Below are 18313 nucleotides of genomic sequence, written 5' to 3' on the forward strand. Positions count from 1 at the left end.
TGCTGCATATGCTACCTGTATATGATCCTGCAGTCGCCTCATCTAGGAAGAGACCGAGATCGGTTCTCAACCCGGACTATGCTGCAAACCCATTTAAACGGGCAAGGTATGCTCACACTGACATGCGTGTGAATAATTACTTCTCGTTCCTTCCCCTTCCCGCCTCTCGAGTCTTGAATGCTTAAGTCATTGACCGGAGGAACCCCTCCTGCTTCTTTAAGAAGAAGCTTTACAGTCGCAGGCGACTGAACCTAATTTTTAAATCTAAAGTCAATTGACTATTTCTCTACTTCAAAATAGCTCTTTCAGCCCTTCTAAAAGGGTTTTTACTTGCTTTTAGCACCCCTTAAGAGGTGTCAATCATTTGGCCTTAAAGACCGCACTGAATAGCGGGCGGAAACGAAACTGCTCCCTCCGTCAGCTGACCAACTGACACAGCAACTTTTTTCGACGCGTAAGAGCGTTCCCCCCCGTCCTTTCCCCTCCGCGAAGTTGACGTTCGCAAAGAAAGATCAAGTATCAAGGAAACACCTGCTTTTATTTTCTAGTCTTTAGCAAAAATTTTGTTTAAGATGACTGCTCCTATCTAATTTATTCTGGCTCTTATTTTGGCGCAAAATTAGACCTTCTGAGTTTTATATTTGTTTTCAGTGTGAAGGCACTTATTCTTAAAAGCTTTTTTCGGCTTAACAAAATTTTTACCTTATTAGAAAATTCCCTCTTTTGATGATGACATTTTATTCTTCAGATGATGTGGAGGTAAAGGCGTTTATGCCTAAGAACTCCGTAACACGAACTTCCTTGATCCTTGATCCTTGACCGGAAATTATCCAGACATGTTTATGTAAACATACATGTCCCTCCCTTTTTTTCCTTTGCATTTTTTGCTCTTTTATGCCTGATTAATAGAATCATTAGGCGATATTGCACTTACCCTTTTCACAGCGTAGTGCTGATTTTAGAATTTGCAGCTAGAGTGAACAGCGGAAGTCGTTAATAGAATTTTTTTATGCTTATCTGACGATGCTGATGACCATCTCCCAACTTCGTCACTTTTCCCATAAGATTCATTCTTGTCTCGTACTGTTGAGTATCGGTACATTATAGAATTGCTTAGTCTCTAACAGTTTCTTACGTCTAAAAAAATCGAATTACAAAATGTCTAGTAAGAAAAGGAAATTCAACTTGGTTTGGCTGCACTTTTCCTATACTAATGAAGACGAAAAATTTATGTGTGACATTTGTAAAGACCTTTTATCCATCAAAGGTGGTTCAACAGGAAATTTTAAAAAACGTTTGCAAAGGAAGCATCCTTGTGTAAATCTGCACGAGAAACGCGCTTTGCCGAATCAAGATGTTGATGATATTGATGCCGCTCCAACCCGTTTTGTCGTCACTAGCCCTGCAGATGGTGGGCAACCATGCACATCCCAGCAGACTACACAACTTACGGTAGACAACAGTGCTTGTGATGTTGTTGGTGTATTTTCACAAAAATCCCAGTCCAGCATAATGCAGTTTGTCCAGAGAAATACGATGGATGTACATAAAAAAAAGTAATCGATCGCGTACTGATCAAAATGGTATATAAGGATTTACAACCAATAAGTATCGTAGAAAATGAGGGATTCCTAGAATATTCAAAGGCTTTGAATCCAACCTATTCCTTACCTTCACGGAAAACGGTTTCTAAATCCTTGCTTCCTGCTGCTTATGAAGAAAAAAAGAATGGTTTAAAAAACGTTCTTAGTGCTGTACAAAATATCTGTTTGACTGTAGACTGTTGGAGCAACCAAAAGGCTGAAAGTTACATGGCCGTGACAGGCCATTTTATTGACGAACACATGCAAAGGAAAACGGTACTGATTGACTGCTCAATTTTGATGAACGTCATTCAGCCAAAAATATTGCAGAAAATATCATACACATTTGCCAACCATGTTTTCCGATGGAAAAAGTGTCTTTAATAGTGACTGACAATGCCAAAAATATGATTAACGCTGTCGACAGCCAACTAAAGTTAAAACATTTAGGATGCATTGCACACACTCTCGATTTGGCTGTCACAAATTCTCTGAACGAAGTTAACGACCTTCTAACGAAAATTAGGGATATTGTGATAGTTTACAGGAGAAGTAATATCACTGCAAAAAATCTGCGAAAATATCTGTGCTCTAGCGAGGAGAGAAAAGACTTAAAAGTCATCTTAGATGTCAAGACTTGTTGGAACAACACGTTTTATATGGTAAAACGTTTCCTTGAACTAAAGACACTATTCGTTCTACAATGGGTTTGATGAACGACCCTCCAGAGGCTCTTGATGTGCCAGAATGGGAAAGTGTCCAACATCTTTGTGACGTTTTGAAACCTTTTGAAAAGGTGACTTACGAGCTGAGTTCGGAAAAATACTTGTCAGCATCTATGGCGCCTGTGTTAATCGGCGGACTTCAAAAAATCTGTGAAAATCTGCTTAGTAAAAGTGTTAATGAACAAGTAAAAAATGTGGTACTAGTACTACAACGTGAATTAGGTAATAAATTTACAACTATTGATTCAAGAGAAGACATTGCTCAAGCCGCTTTCCTTGACCCCCGAATAAAAAAATTGGGGCTCAAATGTGATGTCGCCAAAAAAATTGAAAATGATATTATCTGTGAGTTATCGGTAGTTGCACAAACTACCCATAATCTTGTTGAGGATGTGGAAGGGGATGATGAAGAGATAGACGAATCATCAGTTTGGTTCGAGTTTGAGAGTAAAGTTAAAGACTCTCGAACTTCATCAGCTCCCGCAGCAGACGCGGCGATCGACAAAGCTGCGGCAGAAGTGAAAAGATACGTGCAAGAGCCCATTCTTTTCAGAAAATCTGATCTACTGGAGTGGTGGTAAAAGAATAAAAATGTATTTCCTAATTTGTATGAATTATCACGGAAAAAATTAGGCCTTGTGGCTACTTCAGTGTCATGCGAAAGGGTGTTCTCTAAAGCTGGATTAATACTGAATGATCGGCGACACCGTTTGAGTGGACAAAAGTTGAAACAACTAATTTTCTTACATTACAATTATAATATTTAATCATTTGTTGACCTTCTTAAAATTCCAACCTAAGTTCAGCTTAAAATGTTTATTTCTATGTTTATCTTCGCTGCATTATTTTCAAAACTGTTTCTCGGAGTCAATTTTGTTATGCTTAATTTTTCGTTACATATTTTAAGTGTTCTTTATAAAGAAAATAGAAGGAATTAAATGCCTAAAATTTCCATAAAGTTAAAAAAATTTGATACTTTTATAACGTTTTGCACAGCCTATCAAAGTTTTATTTGTTTTAATTAAATGAAATATTACTTCATTCAAATGTCATTTTCTTAAAAAAAATATTATTTTGAAATTGTATTTAGATTATTAATATAATATAAAGTTCTACAGTTCTATTATTTACTTAACTGTATTCACTTACGTTAAGTTCTCATATAGTTGAAAGCATGCTATCTTATTTTCTAGTGTTTAAATCATCTTTAATTTAAATTTTTATATCGAATGTACTTATTGAATTCATATAATGCGATTTTACAAATATTTTTGTTGCTTTTTGCTGTTACAGCATCCAGATATTACATTTTCGTAGTTTTAAAGACATGCTGCCTTATTTCCTAGTGTTATTAATAATCTTTCACTCAAAATTCTTATGTCGAATGCGCTTTGGCTGTAATTTGAGTTTTAAAAATATTTTTTACCATTCTGTTGCATTTTTGTGTTTACAGCAGTTACTGCATCCAGGTATTGCGCTCTCACAGTTTTAAACCCTTTGCTATCTTATTTTCTAGTGTTTTTTGATAATCTTCAATTCAAAATTGTTATATTGAATGTGCCTTTTAAAATCATATTGTGCGTTTTTAAAAATATTTTTAACCATTTTGCTGAAATTTACTTATTACTGTAGTACATCTAAATATATTACATTATCTCATTTTTCAAAACATACCTTATTTTCTAGTGCTTTTGGTAATTCAAAATGTTTAAATGAAATATATATGTTTATGAATTTTTTAAAATCATATTTTTTGTTTTTAAAAAAATTTCTAATCATTTTGTTGTTTATTGTAGGGTGCCAAATCCCCAAAAGTACAAATTTAACTCAAAATAAACCTAAATGTAATTTAAAAAGGAACAGTATAAACTTTTTTGTGGAAAACTCTTCAACCATGTGTATATGAATAAATGTGTAAATTTTATTTTATGCCAGTTTTGTACAATTAAACACACAGGCAGTAGCGTAGCTACGATTCCAGCGCCCGGGGACAACTGAAGAATTTGCGCCCATTTCTGTGTGCCAAGAATGGAAAACATTTCATTAAAATATTTCGTAGCATCAATTTGGCGCAGTCTGGACGCTGCGCCCGGGGACACATGTCCCCCCTTGCCCTACCCTAGCTATGCCACTGCACACAGGGTCATTTATGTTATATTTAATGTTTAAATTATCTTACTTTTTTATTCAGAATTTTTAATATATATAGGGGAGAGTAGAGAATAAGAGATTTATCTTTTTTAAAATTTGGTAGCTTGAATAAGTTTTATTTCGCAGTGGTACTGAAGGTCATTATCTTATCTATAAGTGGCATAAAGGTTTGTGATTATTTTAATTTCTAGACCCTACGCACCCCTATGCCCTTTACTACCGAATTGAAGGTATTAAACGACTTCTGTGGTATGTTATTTATCCGTATAAATAAAAAATATCATGTTAAAACAGACTGATCATTAAATTTCTGATATTTACTTAGGAAACTGCATCCTATCGGATTGCTACACAGCTAGTTATAGTTAATTTTCTATTTTAAAATTTATTGCGACATTTTTACTCATAGTATAGTGTTGCATCAAAATTTCTATTTTCCGATTTCTTTTCCTTTGTTTCCCTCCAACAACACAACACAACACAGCCGAAAAAAACATAGTGTACTCTCCCTTCCTTCAATATCATACAAAGAAAATCTTCCGACGTTTTTCAAGTACGCAACTATGCTCATTTGGGGCTGTCCATAAATGATGTCACACTTTTCTGCAACATTTTGGACCCCCTCCCCCTCTTTGTCACAAAGTGTCACAATTCAACATACCCCCCTTTTGTCACATGTCTCGCAATATTACGTAAACTTATACTTGCAGTTCAAAAACGTAGCACTACGTTATAGATCATATTTCAGATTTTATTTTTAAATTTAAACTATATATTTTAATGACGTCTGTAAATATAACAATAATAATGATTCGTGCACTTATTTTGTATGAAATAAGAGAAACGTTTACAGCAAAAAACATAATTAATACACAATAGCAATAAAATTACAATTTCTGCCGCTACCCTATTTTCAAAACCTACTCTGAATGCTTTTTTTTTTTTTTTTGAAAGAAAGGAATGTAGTAAAAAAAATCACATGAAAGTTGCTTTTGCCCCAATTTAGGAAATACCTTCAAATTTTGGTAATTTTACAAAATTCAATCTGCTGATTTTAAACATTTTTATTTTAATCAAAATATGATGTCACACTTCTTGTTACCCACTCTCCCGCCTTGTCACAATTTCACTGACCCCCCTCCAAGCGTGACATCATTTATGGACGACCCCTTTCACGAAATTGATAGAGCACCCATCGATTTTGCTGCACCTGCACACAAGACACAACCGAAAGCGAAAATGTTTTCATCCATCCACTTCCCGCGCCAATCCTCCCAACCCCCACTGGCCATCAAAGACAATCTACACAAACCCAACACCAGAAACAACCCGCCGCGCTCTCCTGCTCCTCAACACTTCCGTAGTTGACATGTTTTCTGATATTCAAAATCTTACTTCGTACAGATAAAATCAAACACGTGGTAACGTGGCAGAGTTCCTTCAGTGCGCAAAATTGTTAGCTGCGTATTTCGGTACTCCAAATCGTTACTAGGGTACTTCGGTACTCCAAATCGTTACTAGGGTACTCCGGTACAGCAAACCGTTACTCCGGTATTTCGTTACTTTGGTACTCCAAATCGTTACTTGGGTACTCGGTACTTGAAATCGGTTTTCGGTACTTTTCAAAGTAACGGTTACTTGAGTAACGGGTATTTTGTACCGGGTACTTATCTGTACCCGTTACTCTCGTACCGGGTACAAGAAAGTACCGAAGTTGCCCATCACTACACACAAGACACAACCGAAAGCGAAAATGTTTCCATCCATCCACTTCCCGCGCCAATCCTCCCAACCCCCACTGGCCATCAAAGACAATCTACACAAACCCAACACCAGAAACAACCCGCCGCGCTCTCCTGCTCCTCAGACACTTCCGTAGTTGACATGCTTTCTGATTATCAAAATGTTACTCCGTACAGATAAAATCAAACACGTGGTGACGTGGCAGAGTTCCTGCAGTGCGCAAAATCGTTAGCTGCGTATTTCGGTACTCCAAATCGTTGCTAGGGCACTTCGGTACTCCAAATCGTTACTAGGGTACTTCGCTACTCCAAATCGTTACTGGGGTACTCCGGTACAGCAAACCGTTACTAGGGTACTTCATTACTCCAAACCGTTACTAGGGTACACCGGTACAGCAAACCGTTACTCCGGTATTTCGTTACTTTGGTACTCGGTACTTGAAATCGGTTTTCGGTACTTTTCAAAGTAACGGTTACTTGAGTAACGGGTATTTTGTACCTGGTACTTGTCTGTACCCGTTACTCTCGTACCGGGTACAAGAAAGTACCGAAGTTGCCCATCACTAGTCACGTTGGATGACACTTCTCAAGGGGTATTTGTTTTCAAACCCCCTTTTCCATGGAAAATGCTCACCGAAAAAGAAAAACGAACAGCTGTGCGGGCGAGTGATTATTATCACGGCTGGTCGTGGTACGAAGGAGAAATTCCGTACAGTTATTTTCCATGGGTGTTAACTGTGTTGACGGAACCTTTTTCCGTGGTTTGGGTGCGAGGAGAAACGAAACGGCGGTTTTTAGAGAAATGGTTGCAAAGATCCATGGGTCGCATTTCGGGATCTACGCAAGACATTCTCAAATACCATGGGCCGTGGGATTGAACGAATGAATTGTCCTGATTATGCAAAAGGTTTTTCCGTTGTGCTCTACAAAAAGTGGTTCGGTATCGTTATTATTTAAAGACACAGAGAAGATATTCGCAAGATCGATAACATAAAATTCAATCTTGACAGAACTAATAAAAAATATAACGTTACCTCTTCAACAGCACGGACTGTTCTGAAACGGAACTTCGAATTCTTAAATAGATAAGGAAGAGTTCATTTTTTAAAAAATGGTGATGTCTTGTCGATCGAGTCGGCTGCGAAAAATTCCTGAGAGCCGAGAAAAAAAATTATCTAGCTTAATAATAATAATAATAATAATAATAAAAACTTTTTGTTATTTTTTATAATGTCTTTAGACATTATAAAAATGAACTATCCCACCCTTTCTAAAAATAGAACATGACCCACCATTTCTAAACATAAAATTCCAAAAAAAGAATGAGTCATGTTTCTAAAAATAGAACACGACTCACCCTTTTTAAAAATAGAATTCCAAGAAAAGAATGAATTTTTAGAAAGGGTGAGACATCATTCAAGATAAAAAGGGTGGGATAGTTAATTTTTATAATCTCTAAAGTTGTCTAAAGACATTATAAAAATTAACAATTTTTATTTTATTTTCTATTTTTTAAAGCCAGAGAATTTTTTTCTCGGCTCTCAGAAATTTTTCCCAGCCGACTCGATCAACGAAACATCATCATTTTTTAAGAATGATCTTTCGGTTATTTATTTTTTTTTATTCTAAGCCAGGGATACCCATTTGCTTTTACAAGTTTTTACCCCCCGTTCCTTTTCCCTAAAATGTAATAGAAACATTCCGGGGTCTCATTTTTCGAGGCACGGGTTTTCCAATCAAAAGGGTTACTATAAAGGGGTCTGTTTGAATGCATTTATCTGCAAATTTTATAGGATTCTGTTGAGAGGGGGTGGGTATATTGTAGACTCGTTTTTTGAATGGAAGCTTAGTCTCATTAGAGGGGCTTTTTTGAGTATCGTTGATAGATTGTTTTTCAATAGGAATGGTTTCTCTCTGATCCTCGAGAGATATATGGGGGTTCTGTCTTGAGAGATTGAGAGGTCCCTCATCCTCGAGGGGTCTTGACAAATCGAGAGGTTCCTCATTCTCGAGGGGTTATGACAAATGGAGAGGTCCCTCATTCTCGAGGGGTTTTGACAAATGGAGAGGTCTTTCATCCTCGAGAGGTCTTGACAAATGGAGAGGAATCTGAACAGGCTCCTTCGCCTCCTCATTCTCATCGATGATGATAGGCTTTTGAAAAGGGCTCCTCATCACCATCCTCATCCTAATCATCGGTGAGAGAGATGGGGTAGCCTTTCAACCATTCAATCTTTTCTTGCTCGGTAATTTTTTGAAAAGTCGTGGACTCGTTAAGATGATTTTCCTCGAGCATATAATATGGATTCTTCCCAGTCCTCACAAACGAGAGAGTTTCGCGCAGAAATTTGTGCAACCAGTCGCTAAAATGAATGAGGATCCTTTTTTTCTTCTCAAGACGATTCATAATACTGTTCATTTGCGGGAGAGTTAGAAAGGTGGCAGTGTAATGATATTTGGTTCGTTTCATCGGTAAAATTTGTGTATCCAAAGTAGAAATTTCACGAGCCATCAAAACTGTTTCATTGGCCAGAAATTGTTCCCGCATCTTGTGATAGCTACCCACTATATTATAACCCGCACACTTTGAAAAATCGGAGGGTTTCAAGTAAACGACTCCTTGGATGATAAAAAAGGAAAGCTCAAAATTTTTATATTAGAAAGGAATGCACGTTGTGAGCTGTGGATTCCTCATCACGATCGACTTTCCAAACAAATATGACTTTTTGGCTCTCCCATTCTATTTATGTAGAGAGGGAGACCTCCCCCCCTCCTTTGCGTTCTTCCTCTATCTCTGGACGTCCTTGGGATAGAAAGGGTGACTGGAAAAAAAAAGATCATGGTTGGTTAGTTTTTTTTTAACTTAAAAAGGTCGTCATGGAGATAAGATTTCTTGGAAATGATATATATAAACGAAAAAAAAACAAAACTGACGTCATAGAGACTCTATGTGTATATAAAAAGGCGAGATCATTTTCATTTGGAGCCATGTCGCTGTTAGATGTCTTCCCGACTCAATTTATTTCGGATGTAGAGGATTTGAAGACGCTGACGCAAATCCCCAACCTGAAAATCTTTTTGTCGAGTCATTGTGCTAAATTTATTCCGCATTTAGGAGCCGATCAAGGGATCGTCTCTTTCAAGCATATAGTCGAATCATCCGACCTGCTCGTTCAGAATATGTATAGGAATCTATTTGACTCTCAACAAACGAAAGATGAATTATCCTTCTCTTGGAACCGGGTGGTTCGAGCTTTGAAACGTCCTATTCAAACAGACCGGAGATATACGGATTCGCGCATGAGTTTTCGGTGAAAGAAAATTTTTCTCACGAAAAGATACTTTACGTTTGGAGTGAGAATGACGGCCGAAGATGAAGTTCATATTTATCAGACCACAGTCTCTCCCCTCGTCTACTACGAATTACCGTCCCTCGATATCCAAGAAAGAGGTTTCAAAGCCACCGACAGGATGAAATTTAAGCAATATACTTTAAGACCTCTCAAAAACTATGTCGTCCTTCCGAAGACGCGTTATCTCATCATCACGACACAGAAGAGCCTGTTTCTCGTCGATCGGTGCCCGTGGACTCTTTGGAAACAATTGAAAAAGGAGATTCCTTTCCAAACTCCGATTGCGTTTCAAGATGACAAACAGCCTACTTCTGCCATCCCTTCTTTAGACGATGAGAGGAGATGAAAAAAACAGTCATGGCCCGAAACGAGATGGGCGGGTATAAGGAAAGAAATTGAAGTGATCACGATCGAGGATGATGATGAAGAGGAGGAGGAAGAAGAAGAGAAAAAGTTACCTATTAAGAAACGGTTGACTTACCGCAACATGTCTGGCGTGGAACTGGGAGTTACGTTCATGAACCTAGAATCCTCTTCTCAAACTTGTTCAGACAGGCAGCCTCTTTCGGACTCTCAGACTTATCCAGAACCTCTTCCAGAATCCTCTTCTTCTCAAACGTGTCCAGAAATCATGCAGGCAAAATCTCAGCCTGGTCCAGAATCTCAAACGTGTCCAGAAATCATGGAGGCAGAACCTCAGCCTGGTCCAGGAATCATGGATCCCCAAACTCGTCCCAAAGAGGCTCAAATATATTCAAAACAACTTTTTGAGGATCCAACGCTTCCTGTACTTGATGATTTTATGGACTTACAAAGTTTAATGGATCTTGAGGAGAATAATAGTGGATTTGTGGGTAAAAGATTGTTTAGATAAGTTATTCTCGAATGAAACTGAACTGTTATGGAATTGCGACTCTAAAATAAAATCGGAAATGTCATAAAATGTTTTTTAACAAATTGTATGATGGTCATAATAACAATAATATATATATATATATATATATACCAATTTTGGTGGCTTCCGAATTCAAAGAGTGTAGAGCGTTCACTTTAGTTTTCAACATTAGGAGATCCCAAAATGGTTACCCAATTCAAAGAGAGATTGTGTTCATTTCAGTTTTCCAAGATGAGGTAGACCGCTTTTCTCAAATTGGCTACCCAATTCAAAGAGAGAGGGTGTAGAGCGTTCATTTCTGTTCTCCAAGGTTAGAGGGTCCCAAAATGGCTACCCATTTAAAGAGAGATCGTGTAGAGCGTTTATTTCAGTCTTCCAAGGTTAGGGAGTCCCAAAATGGCTACTCAATTCAAAGAAAGATCGTGTAGAGAGTTCATTTTAGTTTTCCAAGGTTAGATGGTCCCAAAATGACTACCCAATTCAAAGAGAGATTGTGTAGAGCGTTCATTTCAGTTCTCCAAGGTTATGTAGTCCCAAAATGGCTACCCATTTTAAAGAGAGAGGGTGTAGAGCGTTCATTTCAATTCTCCAAGATGAGATGGTCCGCTTTTCCCCAAATACCTTCCGAATTCAAAAAGGGGCGGGGTCGATTTCAGTTCTCCAATATCAGGTGATCCAAAATGGCTACCCAATTCAAAGAGAGATCGTGTAGAGTGTTTATTTCAGTTCTCCAAGATGAGAAGGTCCGCTTTTCCCAAAATGCCTTCCGAATTCAGATAGAGAAGGGGGAGGTGTAGACTTCAGTTTCCCAAGAATAGGTTGTCCCAAAATGGCTTCCCATTTCAAAGAGAATGGGTGTAGAACATTCATTTTAGTTCTCCAACATGATGTGGTCCGCTTTTCCCAAAATGGCTTCCAAATTCAAAGAGAGGTGGTGTAGAGCGTTCATTTCCGTTCTCCAAGATGGGGTAGTCCGCTCTTCCCAAAATGGCTTCCGAATTCAAAGAGAGATGGTGTAGATTTTCAGTTTTCCAAGATGGGGAAGGAAAAAAACCCTATGATGGAATAACACGAGAGAAAAAAGGCCATCTGGTCATTTTCTGGTAGGGTACCGGTGTTCGAGTACTTTGTGACCGACTGTGCATTCATTGCACTTGATTAGGCTAACATTCATGTCACTTTATGGCGTTATATTAAAGCCGTATTGTGTCGTTACGTGAACGTCGCAGTGTGAGTTCACAACAATATTGCAGTGAAACTTCACAACAATGTCGCAGCATGACATCAGTGTCATAGTTTGCCTTCACAACAATGTCATAATATGACTTCACATCAAAGTCCCAATTTGACTTCACATCAACGTCACAAAAACCGGATATTAAGCCATGCCCACAACGTTACTGCGACATTGAGATTGTCACAGTGTGACACGTTTGCAATGTCATAGCGACGTCGCCGTGCTATTGGGGACAGTACACACAGGATATAAATATAAATATAATAAATAAAAACAAAAAATAGTATAACATGACAAAGTAAATATAGAAATCAGACTTCCATGATTACATTTGGTTTGACAATGGGCAGTAGCGGTTTTTTTTTAAATTATTATTTATTATCATTCTTATACTCGTAATTATAAATTCTATGTTCAGAGTTTCTTATAGTACGTAAACGTATGTGAAACTGTTTGGCCAAGAGGTAGTAAAAACTTCTCAGTGGAATTATGCCTAGTTCCGCATGAATCGCATTGTTTCTAATATAGTGCGGTGCTTTTGTAATTTACAACAGAACAGTTTGCAGTTTTTTACGTAGAGTTTTAGATGAACCTGACGTTGTTTGATGAGAAGAATTTTTTTTTTTTTTTTTTTTTTGATTCAGTGTTATAGATTCAATTTATTGACGTCCAAGAAAAGCACCACGATTCATCTTTGTCTGACAGATTCGGCCCAAGATACTAGATAGAAACTTAAATTCTGCTATATCTTATTGATTTACACAACATAATCTATTTCTTAAAATTAGTAAATTGATCAAATTAAGTCCCTAATTCCCAAGGTCACGTCCAAAGCGTGGGAAAGATTCAGAGCAATTTGTCGTATTTTTAATAACTGCTTTGTGCCCAATTTGCTGATTTTGAATGACCGATAATCCATATTAACTGTGAAATATCGAACCACAGTTAAGAACAAAAAAACAATGCATTTACTGAAGACGTGCATCTTTTATTTTATTCTTTTAATACTTATAGTGTGTATCTTACTATTTTATACACTACATGTGGCAGCAACAACGTAAAATTATCCCTTTTGAAATTGGGCATCCATTGTCTGAATATGTGATTGGTTTTCCGTTAGGTGTGAGATTGGGTTTGGTTGTGTAGGTGTAAACATATTCTTTGGAAATTTGTACACTTTTGCATGACGTACAAATACATGCTTTCTGGTTCTCATATGAGTCATTGTGAGTCGCTAAATTTAAATTTCACAATTGCTCTTCAAGCAACGGAAAATTATCTTGTGGATTGCCCCTAAGTTTAGGCTTAGCATCTCCCTCTTCTCCATTATTAGCTGGTCCACCGTTAACTCGCTGCCAAAAACTCGCGTTGTGAATAGTTTTATTTGTATGCTGTTGAGATGCAAGTGTTTTCCAGTCCATTTTGTATGGTTGTATGTGTTAATTTAGAGGTAAGTTGACAGCATTATATTCCGTAAAAATTGTAATTATTGTTCTCAAAATGTTTATTTTGTAATTTTAATGTAATGTGTCGTTTTACTATCATAGCATTAAGTAAAATGTTCAGTACTACATTTCACTGTAACGTTTCTTGATCATCAGCTTTTAAAAGAGGACTACATTAATATGGCAGTTAGTACGTTAATACCAGCTAGTGCTATGAATTTTACAGAAAACCAGCAAGCATGTATTGTACTAGAAAAATTGTGGAGCCAGCGAGAGGCTGGCCGGTTTTGTGATGTTGTTCTGCACGTCCAGGGACAAAAATTCCAAGCTCATCGCAATGTTTTGGCTGCATGCAGTCCATATTTTGACTCTGTTCTAAAAACTCACAAAGTAATTAAAGAGCAGCTTACCGTAACCTGTCAGAATCTTGATGCATTCCAGTTGCTTTTAAATTATATGTACACGGGTGCTGTTGTGATTGATAAAAATAATGTTGGGGAGTTATTAAGATTAGCAAATCATTTTCTTGTGATCAAACTGAAAAATTATTGTGCAGAATATTTGGATAGGTATTTAGATCCATCTAATTGTTTAACAGTTAAGGAAATGGCAGAGAAGTATAATTTACCTGTACTTCAGAAAAATGCATCTGCATTTATTCATAATCATATTGTTGAAGTCTTTGAGCAAAGCGAAATATTAGAATTCACTTTTAGTAAGCTAGAGGCATTTTTCAAAGAGAAGCAGTGTCTTATACCACAGCATGTTTTGTTGAATTTTATCTGTAAATGGGTTGAGCATGATGTAAGCAAACGAGAAAATGATTTGAGAACTTTGCTTACTTTTATTAATTGGGATTCTATTGAACGGCAGTATTTAGAGGACCATTTAAGAAATTGCTCTTTATTTCGTAATAATCCGAAATGTACATACCTTGTGTTAGTTTGTTTAGAAGAGAATAAAATAGATTTACCTGAATTTCAGGCTTTATATGCTTCATTGAAAAGTCAGTATGGACCTGGTGGTTCTAATGTAGATAATGATAGTTTTATGAATATAGCCATATCTGCTGCTATCCATGGGCTTCAGAAATATCCATTAAACACAGATGCTGAAGAAAACACTCCAATTACTGTTGCTCCTTTAGAAAAAGAGCAATCTAAAGAAAAAATTGCCTCAGTGCCTCCCGCAGAGGAACATAAAGCATACTCTGATAATGAATCAAGTAATAGTAGTTTTGAAGATGCAGCACCAGATTGTGCTCGTGAACTGGATTATGACAGTCCGAGTTCAGAGGAGAAACCACTTGCATTAGTTCCAGCAACACCTAATCGTAGGAAAGTTCCTCCAAGGAAATTGAAACCTAAATCTCGTAAGTAAATATTTTTAGGAATGTTGTTAATTAATGCACAATTGTTAATCAGTGTTGATAATTAATATAAGAAACTTTTTGTATTAGTTCAGCATCTGATTAAGCAGATGCCTATCTGCATAAAAACTAATCAAAAGCAAATATTTGTGAGAAAAATCTGAAAAGTTTTTTATACGACCATTTTTGTCTCTCGAAAAAGACATGCTAGATTAGTTAATGAAAAGAAAGACAAAACAGCAAGAATTGGCTCAAGTCTTTAAAGCTGCAAATTTGTGCTAATTTTTAAATGACTTTTTTTTTTTTTTTTGTCTGTCTTAAAAGATGCTAATTGAAGTTAATCTGAAAAATGAACAGTTAGAATTGGGTTAAGCCTGCAAAGCTGCAAATTTATGTGGTATCGATTTTGACCATAACTTTTTGTTTATTGAGCTGTTAGTTATTTGTTTATTAGTTGCTCTAATTAATGCCCTGTTCACCAGTTGTCTTTTTGGGAATATTTCCGAATTACATTTTATCTTTGTTGATATTTGTCCATGTTGAACCTTTGCAAGTTTTTCAATGATCTGTTTGAGGCTGCGAAAATCTTCAGATGATCATTTCTGTTAATTAAAGTTAACATATATTCGTATTTCTCCAAATTGAGCAACTTGTGAGGGGAAAGTGCAGAATCACCCACTGCTTGGCACGTTTTTAAAAATTGCACATACTCGGTAGCCATGTACACATCGACCTATTGTCACTTAAAAAAAATCCCAGAATTGCACAAAAATGGCATTGTGCACTCCCTTTATCAATGTGTACATCGACCTATTTTCACTTAAAAAGTCAAAGAAAATTGACAAAAATCCAACTCTTCTTACTCTTGTAAAAGGCAATAAGTGGGCGATTCTGCACTTTACCCACTTGTGATTAAGAATCATTGTTGCAAGACCTGCAGAGATATGAGAGGTCTACTCATATCTGCTAGATAAAACAATGGCTGTCTGAGCTACTACTGCCTTAGCTTATTAGCTAAAGCTTCCTGTCTACTGATAGGCTTGGGTTCAAATCTCTTGTAATTATTCATTCATCCATTAATTAAAAAGGGTTTTCATTCGCAGAGAACCCGTTGGCGCCGTTGCATTTTTACTCGCCAAGCTCGCGGTTTATCGACAATGAGCTGAGCCGTAAACGTGATTTTTAGTGCATGTAAATTCAAGTTAGCAGACAAAACAATATATTAAGCATATAGTAGTAAAAATTCACAGATAATAAGCATGTAGATTGAAAACCAACCGGTTAAACGTGATATACAAAAATTAATTTGTATTAAATTCAAGTTAGCACAGAAAAGAATATATTAACCATAGGATAATATATAAGAATTTATAACGGAAATAAAAATTCATTTAAAAAATATAAATTAGTATTAATATACTGAAATTAACCCGTTAAACGTGATATACGAGAAAAATTTGTCTTAAATTCCAGTTAGCACAGAAAATAATATATTCCTTACACCAGCAGTGGTTTGCTAATTTTGATGGCCATGGTGATGCATCAAACTATTCCGTCATCTTGGATAATCAATAATATTTTTTATTTCAATTTAATCATCTATTTATGTCATATCTGCCATTCTCTGAAAGGTTATTGTTAGAAAAGCATTAACAATATATTGTTAAAATTTTACGCCATAAAAATTGATTTATTCTCATAATTTTAGAGGACAATAACCAATAATAAAAATAAAAGCATTACTTAATTATTTAAAATGCACATGCACATTTTTGTGGCCTACGAAAACAAATTGTTTTAGAGGTTAGAAACCTCATTGTTCTTAAAGCTGTTAATAATTAAGAACACAACGTGAACAGCCGTGTTACAAATTAGCATTCACCCCTCCCGCCGTATTTTCTTCCTTTCACCCCGAACCGAGAACTGGCATCTATCTACGAAAATATTTCTATCTGTTCGTTGTTAAAAAATTCAGAAAAAATAATAATAAATAAGAGAAGAATAATATAAATCTGCAAAGGCGAATAATGACAGTGATAATTCAACAAAATGAATGCAAGAGGAATGGTTGGAAACTTCGGACAAGCGAATAGGATAAATCCACTGGGTTACCAGGTTTGAACTATTATCGACAAAGTTGGCGATGTTTACATTTACCGGGTTCTCTGCGGAAGTGCTTCCATAAAAAAGGCCTGGGCATTTGTAACTGTGAAATGGGAGGACTTGCAAGCATAGTAAAAGGATATTCGATTAGTGGTCTAGCTTATTTTTTATTTCGGTACTGTTCTGTTATCGGGACCGGATTCAGAAATGTATGCATATATCAAATGTTTATGATCTTAAATTCACTTAGTTTGAAAACAAGTTTTTCTAATACTTAGCTGCAAAGTAAGCTAATAATAACTTATTTATGGAACTACACTGATATGCGCCCTCAAGTTGCCAAATTTCTTGCCAAACACACCTGCCACATTACTATCTAAATTTTTTTGTCTACGTTTCGAACTTTAAGCCTAAAATGTCTTTAAAAACATGGTTTTCGCATGTGCGAAAACCATGTTTTGAACACACAATTTAAGCTAAAAATCCGAAACAAACACCAAAAATTTAGATAGCAAAAACGTAAAGTTTCTAACCAAAAATATTTGACAAGAACCCATGTACACAGCGACATGGTTTAACTTAAAAAACATCTACGAATTGCACAATTTAGGCGACGAACGAATCTGCAAACTACGCATGCCTCGCTTTAATAAATTAACAACAATAAATTTCAAAGAATACCATGTACACAGCATTCTGTTTCAACTTTAAAAAACATCTACAAATTGCACAATCTAGACACTATGTACTAATCAACAAAATAAACTAAAATAAATAAATTTCAAACAGTTAAAAAAAAACAATAACTACAGAAATTCATACTAAAAAACAATGAACATAACGTTCTACAAAATAAGAACAAAAATAAAATGCACTTACCATGAATTAATGCTTTTTCGAACAGCAGAAATACTAATTTCATACCGCCTTTGACATGCCGCCACATAATCACTATCGTATTTATATGACAGCCAGACACACTATCAGGAAATTCATACTATGGTTCACAAATATATAAAATCACAAATCCCTTTTCTATCATGCACAGCCACTAAAAATAATCTCCGAGACCCTCTTTCCACACCTCCAAATACCCACTGCCACTCAACAGGATGGCCACAATATTTCCTTTTGTTGAACTTCAACAACTTCCACAATTTTATCTTTTCCCCCTATCTTCTGAGACACAGACACGAACCAACGAGCTCCAGCGAAATATTTTTCAACGTCAACACACAGTTGTGCCAAAAACCAGCGCAAAACACATATCGCCACATTTGGTGAAATTAGGGCGTATATCAGAGTTAAACCTTATTTACTTAAGAAATATTGATTATATTATCTAATATAAATTTAGTAGAACTATCTAAAAAGAGTGAACCCATATGTATAAAGTGACCACACGTCCCGATTTTGGCGGGACTGTCCCGCATCCCGACGATTTTTTAAAATATCCCGCTTTTTAGAAAACATCTGCATTTCTTATTTTAAATGTACTGTAAAAATATATTACCTATTATTTATTAATTATTATAGTGAATATAAAGAAATAAAAAAAAACGCATAAAATGCATGCAGAGTAAACTGAATTAGGCGATGTAACGAGTTAGATTGAATTAGGCGATGTAACGAGTTAGATTGGTGTTCGATCAATGTTGTTACGTCTCGTCAAGGAATATGTATTGTTAACGGAGGAACAGCTAGCATTAG

At 36.2% G+C, this 18313-nt stretch overlaps 1 protein-coding gene across 1 annotated transcript in view; it reads left to right on the forward strand.

Annotated features, from left to right (window-relative positions):
• Nucleotides 1–12755: 12755 nt before the first annotated feature.
• The window catches only part of LOC118191513 (uncharacterized), a 54743-nt gene continuing 49185 nt past the window's right edge, over nucleotides 12756–18313 (forward strand). The window contains exon 1 of the mRNA XM_035362320.2: nucleotides 12756–14503. Within this exon, the coding sequence (XP_035218211.1) occupies nucleotides 13312–14503 (1192 nt within the window). The 5' untranslated portion in view covers nucleotides 12756–13311. The remainder of the gene's footprint in view (nucleotides 14504–18313) is intronic.

The sequence above is a fragment of the Stegodyphus dumicola genome, chromosome X1 (genome assembly GCF_044657685.1).
Source record: "Stegodyphus dumicola isolate Sdum_Otavi_A_Nest chromosome X1, ASM4465768v1".
In the NCBI taxonomy this organism is placed as follows: Eukaryota; Metazoa; Arthropoda; class Arachnida; order Araneae; family Eresidae; genus Stegodyphus; species Stegodyphus dumicola.